Source organism: Saccoglossus kowalevskii, chromosome 19, assembly GCF_978046115.1.
Source record: "Saccoglossus kowalevskii chromosome 19, keSacKowa6.1, whole genome shotgun sequence".
Lineage (NCBI taxonomy): Eukaryota > Metazoa > Hemichordata > Enteropneusta > Harrimaniidae > Saccoglossus > Saccoglossus kowalevskii.
This window is the reverse complement of record NC_140659.1, coordinates 32,974,048-32,988,837: the sequence shown is the minus strand read 5'-3', so window position 1 is coordinate 32,988,837 and position 14,790 is coordinate 32,974,048. Positions and strand designations below refer to the sequence as shown.

The window sequence follows — 14,790 nt, the reverse complement described above, 5'->3', positions numbered from 1 at the left end:
GCATCCTAACAGGGACTAAAAATCATCAAATAGTGGTTATCCCCACCTCGCTAAATATAACAGCCATTTTATTGATAGATGTAATTGAAACCTACCTTTAAGTCTCTGTGTACAATAGGAGTTTGACAATGATGTAATCTAGATACTGCTTCACAGACATCACAAAATATACGCAATACTTCACCTTCAGTAAAACCAATATTTATTCGTTCATTCATTAACTGTATTACACTAGCTGAAAGGTGAAAACAAAAAATAAGACATGACAGTGTAACTGCAGCCTAGACATATTACCGTTGGTCTATTCAAATACACGTACAAAGCTTGAAAAAAATCCATCTATGCAAAATAAAGCAGATGAAAACATGCTGGACCTGTGAAATAACAGCAATCTTATACACTAACTGACTTCAAAAGAATTGAATTTGATTTTTGTGACTGACCTCCTACAGACCAGTGTTGTATAATAATCTTAAATTTCACATAAAGTTCTGATTCATGCCTTCTATGCAAGTGTTTCATCTATTTTACATTAGTTTGCAAAAAATAGAAACCACATATTTTAAGAACTTTGTCCAACAAGAATGTGACGACAATAGAATACAATATACTTACTTCTACAGTACTCCATCAATATTAATACTTCATAGACATCAGTGCTAGATCTTGTAATGCTTGAATCAACATAAGGAATTATATTCTTATGACCATTTAAAGATGACTGTAAATGAAACAAGCCATGCATGGCACAGTCCCTGTTAGTTATCAAATTTAAGAATTATAGTTTTGTTTATAGTACCGGTAATATACAAAAATGTAGCTGGAACATAAACATGTCAGGAATATGATTATGATGATTGTTTAACATATTTTGCTCTAGAACAGCATTAATTAAAACAAAATCAGCTATATTGAATACATGTATAATGAATATATAAAATTTGAACATAATCAGTCAAAGCATGTCAGAGATATGGCACTAGAACTGCATTCAATAATACATAATGGCCACCATTCAGCCATTTTAAAATCCGATCTTCAAATCAATATATCTGTACATCTATGAGATGAATAATAATGAATATTTAAAATTTGAAGATAATCAGTCAAAGCATGTCAGAAATATGGCACTAGAACTGCATTCATTACAACAAAATGGCCACCAGTCGGCTATTTTGAATCTGATCAGAAAAACAAAATGAAGTGCATCAAGGTCCCATAATGACCAATGTATGTACAAAAATGTACCAAGTTTGAACAAAATCCATCTGTAAACAGCCGAGAAATGCTTGATTATGATGATTTTTCAGTACAAAAATGGCTACCAGTCCACCATCTTCAATCAGATCGTGAAACAAATTGATGTGCATATGTATAAATATTATGTATGATGTATGTGTGAAGTTTGAATGCAGGGTTCTCCACGAGGGGTTTTAACAGGGCGCCGCGCCCTGTTATCTGAAATTGACGCCCTGTTTAAATTGTCAGCGCCCTGTTATATTTCCTGTGCGCCCTGCATGGTCCCAGACAAAGAATTGTTTTTAAAACAGACCATCACTCATTGTCTTCCGAAGATGATTCATCATAATTGGTTTATTGTTTTAAGGTGCAACTGTAAAAATCCCGCTTGTTATCGTAGCAGGTTATTGTGAGGTGATAACACAAGCGAACAAAAAGTTGCAAGTTTTTCAACACGATTAAAATTAAACTGTGGCCCCGAAAAGTGTATTACCGTACCCATATTTTTAATGCCAGGGTGACATCAAATACTGTAAAAGGATTAATTATTCACTGGGTTTTAATTTTGCTTATTTCTCTAACTGGAAAATGCGCTAATTTAAAACCTTGTGAATATGATTGAAATGGTAAATCAGTGAAATTTAAACCCAGTGAAAATTAGTCATTTTACAGTATATAAAATCAATATTGGTAAAACCATTCATTAAAACATAAGGTCTATGGTTAAAACCAAGTTCACACCATGACTTGTAGCGGCAACATCGTCACCGCCGAGCAGAACAAAGGCAGCCATGCACTTGCATGATCGGTAAATGACAAGCGCAGCCGACGTGCCATCACAGACATTGCTGATTACCAAGAAGTCCACATGAATAATTGCTTAAACATGTAAATGTTTATATTTTGACGAACGTCACTATTCAAAGTTGAATCTTCTTTAAATCATGATTTAAAAACCCTGGTAAAACGGTAATTCTTTCAACTCGCATCATAAGTGGAGGAAATAAATTTACTTGTGTTCTTCTTGAAACAAATATTCTGATTGGTTGTTTTTGGCGTCAATGCGTGGCTTTATCCAATCAAATTCGTCGTTACACAGTATCGGGGCACACACTAAAATGAACTGTTTCTGGGTCATAGCTGTTTTCAACGAAGCAGACGTCAACAAACATTCGATTCGAATGAAAATTATTTTTTTTAAGTATGTATTTTTGTTATACATAATGCTATTATTTTTGATAGAAACTGTTAATTGCAGATCGAAAATCTTCTATTGTGTAAATTATATTTCGTTTGATCATCTTGCTTTTCGGTGCCAATGACGTACATTCATGCAAGTTTTTTTAATGAAGCAATTTTGAATATAAATTTTATATTTTATTTTAAAACAAAATGACAAACTTGTTCAGTCTTTTTCTAGACACGATCATTATTGGTAAACAACTAATATAGCCGTATGTGTGGAGCTCAAATCAGCTGATTGTATGTTGTGACGTTTACTTAATGTTCTTATTCATTTATGGAAAATATTTTGTAATAAATAAATAAATAAATAAATAATATATATATATATATATATATATATATATATATATATATATATATATATATATATATATATATATATATATATATATTATGCATATGTAATTGTACCATAGAATTTTGGTTTCCTTTTTTCAACATCTATGCCAATGATGCATGTTACAAAATGTCATGTCAAAGGTCAAATCCCACGCCCACTCCACCTTCACATTGGCACGCCCTGTTTAATTTTCAAACCGTGGAGAAACCTGGAATAATGTAATCGGCCATGGCATGTCTAAGATATAGGTCACACACAGACACAATCCATAAAAATTGTGATAGTTGGGTATCAGTTAAAATAATGTCCTTAGCCAAAGATGAAAGTATGATAAATTTAATGTGTAATCCATAAGGAATCTTATTTCCTATATTATCTCTAGCAAGCAGCAGTAGATGCAATCCATGGCATTATTTTTTCAAGGACTGCATGCTACACATACAAGCATAATGATATTCAAACACTGTAGTTCAACACACACAACAGCATTTTTTTTACCTACTATTGAATGCTCGCAATTACCCACCATAATTTTAATCTCACGTTGACATATTTGTAAGTCATGTTCTTCATTTACATACATCCTCTTCAAGGCATACTTCCTGCCAGAGCTTCCTCGTACAAGAAACACTATAGCAAATCCACCTGAAAATAAGCCCAAGAAAAAATGTCTTCATTAGAATCAATGCAATTGAACAATTCACCCCGGTATGTCAGCATCCTTTATTCTATGTTTTTGTCATATTATCTCAAACCCTGCATAGAAGTGTGCATGGAATCATGTAGACTGGCGCAGTCAAGGTGATTAATTTGTTTTTGTAGTTTAAATAAAATAAAAAAAATCGAGAAATGGAGGTGTTAGCGCGAAATCCCCTGTAACTACGAAATCACCCCGACTGGTTTATTCTGCATGGCCCTCTATCGACACTGCAGGAATCCGTCCATTTTTCAACGGGTAATTATGTTAATAAGTGTTCTAATTGACAATCATCTAAGCAAATCACAACGTCTCTTCAACTGACATCTGACTGAGAAGACGTCGGCTGCAGCCTCAAACTCAAATTTCAATGTGCCGCCATGTTGGGTCTGCAGTGTGACCTTTATCATGTTGACCTCATTATGCACGTATTTCCGCGCCCACCTCATTATAATATGTGCATTCATACATTTAATAGCATAATATTTAATAGCAATGAATTTCCTGCAGAATAAACCAGTCAGGGTGATTTCGCGCTAACACCTCCATTTGGCGAAATTTTTTATTTTATTTAAATTACAAAAACAAATTAATCACCCGACTGTCTAGAAATTATGGTATGCATTGCCATGTGATAACTGTCATAAAGGTGATTGACAGGTCATACTTGTTTACCACTCTGGAAGGCAATTTGAATCTACCTGATGTGCTTGTGATTTCAATAACAAAGGATGTTTAAAGCTTTGGAAGGACAATTGGATTCTACCAGGTGTGCTTGTGATTTACATAACAAAAGATGTTTATGATCTACTGACTTGCCTATGTAAAACAGCTGCTAGCAAGACAACATTCTAATTGGCTCATGTGGAAACCCAGGTGGTATCCCTGAATCTGGGCCATTTATGCCTATAAATAGGCTAGACTGAGGACAGTTGGGGTCCATCCTTTCAACTCAGTACCCTGTGAGTTGCTGCTGCGATATTAATACAGGCTTCAATCATCAGTCTGTGAGATTTGTATGAACTACTATGCGATCTCCAGTTTTCAATGGTGCCCTCCAGAATACCAACGTTCCTCTGCAAGTAAGACTCCTGTATTTCCTCGTTGTTTTGCAGAAGCCATTGACTGTCATCCATTTCTACATCCTGGAACTGTGAGTTATCACTAATGCACATTTCCCTAGGCAATCCCCATTTTAGTGAATTTATTCATTGTAGTGTATTTTTGTATTTTTCTGTGCTTTGTTTCTTGTAATTATTTTGAGAGGTATTAAAACAAGGAACTCAATATTTTGGTGTATGTGTATTTCATTTCCAGTACTATTGTCTTGTCTATAACATACTAGCAGTGTGAGCAATAAGCAGGCCTTACACTGTGACACGGTACATGTACATGACACAGTTGCCATATGACATTAGTTTCTTGCAACAAATGCAAAACATGCAATATACATTGTTTGTTTACATGAAATTAGAATGATTTTGATGTCATTTCATTTGCCAATTTTTTTAATGGCGATCTGACATGCATGGATTTTACAAAGATTTAATTCTGAATTTCTGGCATGAATATTTATTTTTTACCGAGCCATTAGATGTACATGTAGAAGTGATTGTTTGAATAGAACAACCAGTTGCTTCCACAACTAAAGCTGTCTATCCATTGAAGATGGCAGCAATATATTATTTTGTTGTTGTTGTTACAATACTAGTTTTTACTACTACCGGTAAATAAGAGTGTAATGTTAAATAATCAATACATGGCTGGTTATTGAATACACTTCAGTAGACCTTATGAACAAACAGCAAAATCTTGTGATTGAAATGTATGAATGAAATTTACACCGAGAAGGAAAGAAATCTTGTGTGAGAATTTACATTTCAAATATCTCCATGGTTACATAGATGATAGGTACCGGTAGACAGGGTATCATTCATTTATTCATCATCTGTAATGAGCACATAATACAACATGTACATGTACACAGATATAAGAGACACCAGACAATCGACGGCACTACGGCACTATTCCATGATTTTTATTGATAAGTGATATCTGCTGAATTAAAACCACATTACATGTAAAACTACAATACAACTCCCAACAAAATTTAAAATCCAGTAAAATTGTTCAGAACAGGCAAAATATTAAATTAGAACTCAATGAAGGATTATAATGAAATCGAGGCTTTCATGACAAGGACAAAGCCATGTGTCTTGGGAAGAACAGTACAACCTGTATGTATTATATAAATACAAGTAGAATGCTTGTTATTGAGTATATATCATCGTAATGTGTGAAATAATATCATTAATCAATGAAAACATAACAAGGCAGTTAAATTCAATTTCTTCTGGCTAATATAATGGGTTGAATAAAAAAAAAAAAATGTCTTCACTCTAAAAATAACCATGCTTGGAAAGTTTTTTTTACATAATGAGAACTGAAAACATATAAAACAAGCCATGCATGGCACAGTCCCGTTAGTTATCAAATTTAAGATATATTCCAGCTATATTACTATAAACAAAACTATAACAATGTCAGGAATATGATTATGATGATTGTTTAACATTAAATGATTGAAATTTGTATCATCAAACAAGTACTTCTCCATATTGGGAAATATTGCTATGGAACAGCATTAATTACAACAAAATCAGCCATTTTGAATACATGTATACATCTATAACGAATATAATCAGTCAAAGCATGTCAGAGATATGGCTCTAGAAGCCCATTCATTAAAACAAAATGGCCACCAGTCAGCCATTTTATATCAGATTTGAAAAATAAAATAGACGTGCACCAGGAACCCGAATGTCTAATGTATATACCAAGTTTGAACGAAATCCATCCATAAATGCTTGATATTTGATGATTTTTTAGCACAAAAATGGCCACCATTCGGCCATTCTAAATAGGATAGTCAAACCAATATATCTGTATATCTATGACATGATGTATAATGAATATTAAAAATTTGAACATAATCAGTCAACGCAAGTCAGAGATATGGGTCTAGAAGCCCATTCATTACAACAAAATGGCCGCCAGTCAGCCATTTTGAATCCAATCTGAACAAGTCATTGTCAATGACACGTCCCCGTTCCGTTCATATTTGAGTGACATGTACATTCAAAGCAGATCATGACCGAAATCTCAGACCACGAAACAAATGCACATACATATTTGTGACATGATGTACCTTGTGTGTGTGAAGTTTGAACTCGATCAATCCAAGCATGTCTCAGATACGGATCCAGAACTGAATTCTTTAAAACAAAATGGCCACCAGTCGGCCATTTCGAACCCGATCCAAAAAAAAAAAATGACGTGCATCAAGGTTCTATTATGTTTAATGTATGTACCAAATTTGAACAAAATCCGTCCATGCATAACTGAGATCCGGGTCCGGAATGGTGAAAATGTGCGATTTTGATGCATTTTCGGCCTTAAGATGGCAGCTATTCGGCTATCGTTAATCGGATCATGAAAAAAATGCATGTGCATATGTCCCATACAATGTGTGATGTATGAGTGAAGTTTGAACTTAATCGGTCTATGCATGTTTGAGATACAGATGATCACGGACGCACGGACGCACACAGGGCAAATCATAAGTCCCCGTTTTCGGACTACGTTCGAACGGGGACTAAAAAAAAGTGTTTGCATCAAGGTCCCAATAATGTCTAATGTATATACCAAGTTTGAACAAAATGTTTGCACAAAAAAGGCCGCCATTCGACCATCTTGAATCAGATCGTGAAATAAATTGACGTGCATATGTATAATATCATGTATGATGTATGTGTGCAGTTTGATTATGATTCGTGCAGGCATTTCTAAGATACAGGTCTGGACACGCGCACAGATGCACAAGGGTCAAAACATAAGTACCTGTTTTTTGAACGGGGGCTAATATTTGAGAGAATAACAGATGAGAAACAATGGGCCATTCCAGTTTATATCTGCACCCCCCTGTTGATGTGGTTGGATTTCCAGCACTGAAATTAGATAAGGATGGTGGCACGAATGAGCTCATCAACACCGTGAATCAGGACTAGTTTGGATTTCCATTATCAAATATGAAATTTTGAACTTGCTAAATTAGCATATGATGAGTTATATTTGGAAATTCTACTCTGTATGGTGGCACAATGTAACTCATCAACACCATAAGTAGAAACTATAATTTTGGATTTCCATTACTGTATGGTGAATGGTGATTTGGAAATAAAACTTTGTATGACTTGTACACCCATGGAAATTATACCCTGTATGCAGGTATGAAGTAAACACAAGCTCATCAACGGGCGGGTAGGGGGGGGGGGTGCACAGATATAAACTGGAATGGCCCAATATTGGAGTGACAGGTTCAGCTGATGCAGTATGTTTAAGAAAAAATCTAGGTCATTCTTAATTTAGTATAATAAAAGCACAGATGTACTGTACACAACTACAAAGATATAATTCTAGCAGAGGGACTGTGTTACACACCACTGTAGATTTCAAGCTAATAATGAATTACTCGCTACTTTTGTTAAGTTACCAGTATACATTCCTGCTTATGTATATTTGTCGATCTGTTTGTGTGTGTCACAGGATAACAAAACATGCAGCCTGACGGCTGAGATAGCTCTGCTGTTAGCAATGCACATTTCAATTAAAGAATGAAGATTTTATTAGAAATGAACAATATGTACAGTATTAAAGCAATCAGACTTGCTGTTTTCAACAAAAATTCGAAAATATCACTTTTTACCAAAAATGACCGACCAGGCCTGTCACATGCAGCAATGAACTAATCCAGGTCGATACCCACAGTTGGTTTGTCTTTTCATCTTCAATGGGGTGAAAATTATCTTTTTTTCCTTTCTCGTAACTGACCTAGTTCATCTCTGTTGCCACTGGAAAAATAAGAATCGAGCAGGTTTACAAGCCCTGTAACCGCGAATGTCTTTCTTTGTGCACATACACTAAGGAAGTTATTGGAATGTTTGGAATGGGTAAAGGTAAATTCAGTGTGGTGTGTGAAATGTGGGAAGTGGATACATGGGAGATGTGCAAAGATAAAGGAGGGTGACCCAAAGATTGGCAAGGGATTTTGCGTGTGGAAGATGTAAGAATGGAGTTGGAAGGGTGGTGGAACAGGAAGAAAAGTTGTGTGATGAGGTTGAGTCAGTGAAGGAGTTTACATACCTGGGGGACAAGGTAAGTGTGGGTGGTGGGTGTGAGGCGGCTGTGACAGCTAGAGCAAGGTTTGCTTGGGTCAAGTTTAGGGAATGTGGAGAGCTACTACAGTATATGGGAAGAGATTTCCCTTGGAGATGAAAGGAATAGTTTATAAGAGTTGTGTGAGATCAGCATTGCTGTATGGGAGCGAGACATGGTGTTTGAGTGAAAATGAGCTGGGTATTTTAAGGAGGACAGAGAGAGCGATGATGAGAGTGATGTGTGGGGTGAAGTTGATGGACAGAAAGTTAACTGAGAACTTGATGCAGATGTTGGGTTTGAATGAAGCGGTAGATCGGTTGGCGAAGACAAATGGGGTACGTTGGTATGGGCATGTGCTGAGGAGGGAGGATGGGCATGTATTAAGAAGGGCCCTTGATTTAGAGGTGAGTGGTCCAAGGAAAAGGGGAAGGCCAAAGAAGACGTGGAAGATGCAAGTGGAGGAGGAGAGTGGGAAGGTTGGGATGAGGATGAGGGATGTTTTAAATCGTGCAAAGTGGAGGGAGGGGGTAAGAGCGATTGCCACTAGTTTAAGGTGAATCCGGCCACCCTCGTCTTCGGGGACCAAACCGGATTTAAAACTCTGGACTACTACTTACGCACAGTCCCTCCCCTCTCATGAACACCCCAGCTCGTGCCACCTGCACTCGATCGGGCTGGACCAGTTCATGGAGTGCCCCTGAAGTGGCTCCATGCTATCACTTATATCATCAACTCGAAATTACATAAACATACGTAGAGATTGAACAAACAACTCATGATTAACACCTTGCATTTGCATAAAATCATGACTGAAAGTCATTTTGAGCAGTCAAATCATGCTTTCCCGTAGCTTTTACGTGGAAATCACACTGACATCGCTCCGAACTTGTAAATTAACATCAAAATTGTAGCGGATATATTCATGTTTGTATACAACATGAAAATAAAGCACCACATGTGTTAGATGCAGATTTTCCGGAGCACTCAAAAGCGATATTTCAAGGTTGAGTGTCATTTGCATATACTGAAAAACTGGCGGCCATCTTTCTTTTTATATATCCGGACCCGCGGTTTAAGTTATTGTCATGCAAAATTACCATTTTGTAATTATTCAACTATTGTGATATGTGTAAAAGTTGTCAATCTAAACCAACTAAGATTACGGCCACTGTACCGTGATCGCTTCTACAATTATTATTTTTGGTGTCTTTAAAAAGTTTCTTCAATTTTATATTTACACCTTACATATATTTTTTTTTTCAAGTTTTTGTTGCATTATTTCAGCAATCAATCTATCACAGTATTTCTTTATTCTGCCAAATAAATATTAGGATGAGTACCTCTTCGTCAAACCAGAAATTGAAATTACGAACAATGTTGCCTTCACAATAATTGAAGATGATTGAGGGCGTGATTTGGGCTCCGAGCCATGTCGGGCTCAACCCTATCGGAGTTCAACCCTTAGGGTTTCTTGGAGCCGAAATTGGCTCTAAGCCGAACAGGGATAAAATGCTGTCGTGTGAACGTAGCAATAATGCAAAGCCTACTGTTCATTCAGATTTACTTTTGTTTATTGACATCTACATAAGTTCAATTGCTGAGCCAAGCCAGTAATGTGTATTGTTTAACTGATGATGCATAAAGTCAGTGTTCTGAAAGTGCTGTGTACTTTCAATTTAAAATTAAGTTGTGAGAAAAGACATGTATATGATAAAGCAAATGAGCAGTTTAATTATCAAGAACAAGTGATTTAGGCAGATAGAAAAGAACTGTCCTCTTCTAATCGAAATTCCAAACAATGACTGCGTACAGACTGCAAATTATGTTATCAGAAAGTAAACATCAACTTTTATGTAAATAACACGTGGTGACATTACTAAATTTCAGTTGATTCCACCCCAAAACCGTTAGGAAACGTGATTTGGGGGAGGAGCCTCCGTGGCAGTGCCAGGCTTGACATCAGCTAAAGTAGACATAAGGTAAACAAAGTACCTGATGTACGATGCATTATTACAATGTTGTTAATTATTCGTTGCAGTGTAAACTATGTACTCAGGAGATCGATCGAAATTTGGAACATACCTTCCGCTATCGTATCGTCAACAGTTACTTGATGTCGCCCCACAGAGAAAACACGGCCGACAAAACTTGAACCGGATGAGAACAGTTTCTTCATTTTTCACTCCAGCAAGAAGAAAACAACCACTATTATCTATTTTTTGTCGCAGATCAGGATTTGTAAAATAACGTCATCACAGGTTGTAAATATTATCAAATATAAATTAAATACGAATCGAATATAGGGAGAATCTCGACTTTCGTCCTGTCAGGAAACAGAAAATGGCGGAGCAATCCCAGCATGCATCTAAACTATGAAGTCATGGAAGAGCGACTCTGATTAATACGCTCCAATTACAAATAAATTGAAATAAAATGTATATTAAAATAAAAAAATTAATTCATATTAAAATATATAAATAGATATATATATATAAATAAATAAATAAATAAAATAAAAAAATCCCAAACTAGGATCAGACTGTGGATATTTGTAGGAATTCAACTAGATAGAAGAATGAACTCACCTGAAAATAATTCTGTAACAACTGTAAAAAAACATTTCATTCTTAATTAATTTTTGAAAAAGAATGTAATGCAGCATGTGACATATAAGAAAACCTGTAATAAGGATCTAAACCTGTATAATATGTAAATTATGAGACGTGCATTTATTGAAGGCATGCATGTTTTTTTTTTTATATAAAATGTTTAGAAATGTTTTATAATTGTTTAGAAATGTTTTAAAAATTTCAAAGGACAGTTTAAAACAACTTTACCAATCAAAACATTTTAACAGATACATAGCAGTAAATCGCCAATGATTAAAAACACTGCAAATACTCATTAGTAATGGGCATTGCCAATTGGTTTTTAGCCATTGAAGGCGTATTCTTTGAAATTAAAAGAAGAGTGAGGGTTTCGCAGGTTAAATTTTTTATGAATATATATTATGCATTTAGGTAAAAAACATTCATTCATTCATTCATTCATTCATTCATTCATTCATTCATTCATTCATTCATTCATTCATTCATTATATTTGAAAGATAAAATTTACTTTAAATTGCTATTTCCTCACTGTATCCTTTGATTATATATAGTTGTTTAATAAAGTTATTATTATTGTTGTACTGGATCATTAAAATAAGATTTTGTTTTACCATAGGCAAACCTAAAGTTGGACGAAAACATTGAGACCCCAAAAAATACTATTTGGGTTACAATTACTAGTGGAGAGTACTGTGATGCACAAGTTAACTGACCCTCGTGGGAACGAGAAACAGCCAGTAAATATTTTATTTTTAGGCATAATTTTCAATTGTCTTGAATTAATTAAAAATGAAGTAATAATTATATTCTATGAAAACTGTACTCAAATTAGCAATTGGTTATTTTTTTTTCAAAATATAGTTTTGTAACCCTACAACAGAATGTTATTCAGTGCTCAATATTGACTGATAAAATGCTGTTTTTGACATTTTATATTGTCAAATGTGTTACCAATTTCTTCAATTATTTAATTTAGCTTATTAATCCGACAGTGACTTACAAGGATCTAAATCTCGAGGTAAACGAGAGTACCGACACATCGCGAGACCAAACTTAAAATGGCGGAAGACAAAGCGAGGTAGGTTTGAAATCTAAAGAAATCCTGAAGTATAATTTAGCAAATACATTATTAATGCTGATCTACCAGGTATTAATGGATCGATCTATTTTGTACTATGTTAGGGTCGACATTTATCTAGCATCAATCGTTTAGTTACAAAATCCGTGTTGGAAATTACAATTGTTTACAAACATTTCCATGTATGCGACGAGTACTACACCGTCACTAGCATTCTATTAATTAATTAATTAATTGTGATGTAATTGTGTATTCGAACTTATATATTCTACAGTATATGTTATGTGCATTGCCCAGTTAATGATAAATGCTAAACAGATTTGTTTTCATAATTTATTTCTAATTGGATCATTCGTATTTGGGTCAAATCACAAGGAGACCTAGCTGCAGTTCTGTAGGTAACAAGAGAAGTCGGCCAGCAGGAGAAGTCGGCCAGCAAAACAACGGAGAAGTCGGCCAGTGCGAGAAGTCGGCCAGTGAGCATCGGAGAAGTCGGCCAGTGAAACATCGGAGAAGTCGGTCATTACGTACATACTACGTTCAAACAGATTTACATTTTTTTTCTCCAAAAGTCGATCATTACTGGACATGGTACTTACTACGCTCGTACATATTGACTACAAATATGTTTTCGTGCGTCAAGTACAAAAGTGAGGAGTCGGCCATTTCGGTACAGACTTCGTTCGTACATAATGACTACAAACATTGTTTTTCATGTGTCAAGTACGAAAGTGAGAAGTTGGCCAGTACAGTATAGACGTAAGTCAGAAGTCGGTTTTTACAGTACAGATTGCGTTCGTACACTTTGATTACGGAATATGTGTTTTCGTGCGTCACGTACTATTAAAAAAATGTGAGTAAGTGAGAAGTCAGCTATTACATTACAGACTAGGAATTCAATGTATTTAATTGTTATTTTAACCATATCCGTCTCCCAGGAGACGCGATTGTGTCTTGAATAAACTAAACTTAATTGACAGTTAGTGAATAACATGTCTTTCTATTTACAGAGTACTGAAGGGATTTCAGAGTGATCAAACAATAGTTGGATGTGTTTAAGGGTTTCATTATACCTCCAGAATTGTTGTAATTGTGACACCACTTAACCATTTTTCCATTGTACTAGCTGTTAATATTTGAACTTGCCGACTTGATAATGCGTTGCTCTTACGGCCATATCGTTTATCATCGCAACTCGATTACCTTTATGTTATGTACTTTTCATGTTTTAAAATAAACTTAAATGCTGACTAATAAATTTCTCTAGTGTTTTTTTTCAGCGCCGTTTACTTTCGTTTATCATCGCAACTCGATTACCTTTATGTTATGTACTTTTCATGTTTTAAAATAAACTTAAATGCTGACTAATAAATTTCTCTAGTGTTTTTTTTTCAGCGCCGTTTACTTTCGTTTATCATCGCGACTAATAAATTTCTCTACGTCTATGTTATATTTTATGCACAAAACATAATTAGTTCTTTCTGGCTAAATAACTATGACCTTACAGGTAATCTTCCCTCACTGAACTTCCGTTTTGCCATAAGGTTTTACTGAAAGAGAAAATCAAACATTGTTCTAGTAATCACCATGCACCGACACATTGCCACCCCCGTGAAAAGGGTGGTAAAGCCAGGCTATCCACGTAACAATATGGCCGCCGGCACGTTCTCTCAACTACAGGTTCGCATTGTTTATTATTCATGGCACACATGTGTGTCACTGCAAGATTTCGTTTAAAAAAAATGAAGATCCAATGATAACGTATGAGTAACAAATATCTGTCAAAAGTTTCTAATAAGTATTTCAATGCGATCACCCTGAATGAGTCCCAAAACTGCCATGTATCGGCGAATGGTCAATATTTTTGCTTGTCGAATGCTGTGATGTAGGGGTCGCCTGGTACCCAACATGCAGTGGTTGTACTATTATAGTAGGTAGCCTATATGAACTCAGCAATTTGCTCTGTAGCTTACGAACATAGATTTGTACAGTCTCCCTGCCTATTCGTAGAGTTGAAGTGGCCGACTTCTCCGCCCGGCCGACTTGGTGACTGGCCGACTTCTCCTGCAGGCCGACTTGGCGATTGGCCGACTTCTCTCGTATTCGTTCTGTAGCTCGCTTGGTTTCGCTGTCAGTTATTTTGTTCGTCGTGGTGTTAACGCGAAACGACGAACAAAATAACTGACAGCGAAACCAAGCGAGCTACAGAACTGCAGCTAAAGGAGACCAGGAACGATGAGTGATAATGCTACTGTAGTTATCCATGACGTTATTAGTGGGCTTATTATATTTGGTCGCTTGACTGCCCACTCAACACCGCCATGGATCCTCCTGTGCAACTTTCAGGGGAATGTGCAGCCAAAT

At 35.7% G+C, this 14,790-nt stretch overlaps 2 protein-coding genes across 3 annotated transcripts in view; one reads left to right on the top strand and one right to left on the bottom strand.

The window, feature by feature from the left end:
- Positions 1-11,093, bottom strand: part of LOC100372142 (uncharacterized) — a 38,049-nt gene extending 26,956 nt beyond the window's left edge. For both annotated transcript variants that reach the window (XM_078005748.2, XM_085493807.1), the window contains exons 1-4: positions 10,821-11,093; positions 3,351-3,469; positions 616-721; positions 96-235 (exon numbers count right to left, since the gene is read on the bottom strand). In XM_078005748.2, the coding sequence (XP_077861874.1) occupies positions 96-235; positions 616-721; positions 3,351-3,469; positions 10,821-10,914 (459 nt within the window). In that variant the 5' untranslated portion in view covers positions 10,915-11,093. The remainder of the gene's footprint in view (positions 1-95; positions 236-615; positions 722-3,350; positions 3,470-10,820) is intronic.
- LOC102805467 (set1/Ash2 histone methyltransferase complex subunit ASH2-like) overlaps positions 10,659-14,790 on the top strand; it is a 67,873-nt gene continuing 63,741 nt past the window's right edge. The window contains exons 1-2 of the mRNA XM_085493808.1: positions 10,659-10,717; positions 12,341-12,426. Coding sequence (XP_085349934.1) covers positions 12,407-12,426 — 20 coding nt within the window. The 5' untranslated portion in view covers positions 10,659-10,717; positions 12,341-12,406. The remainder of the gene's footprint in view (positions 10,718-12,340; positions 12,427-14,790) is intronic.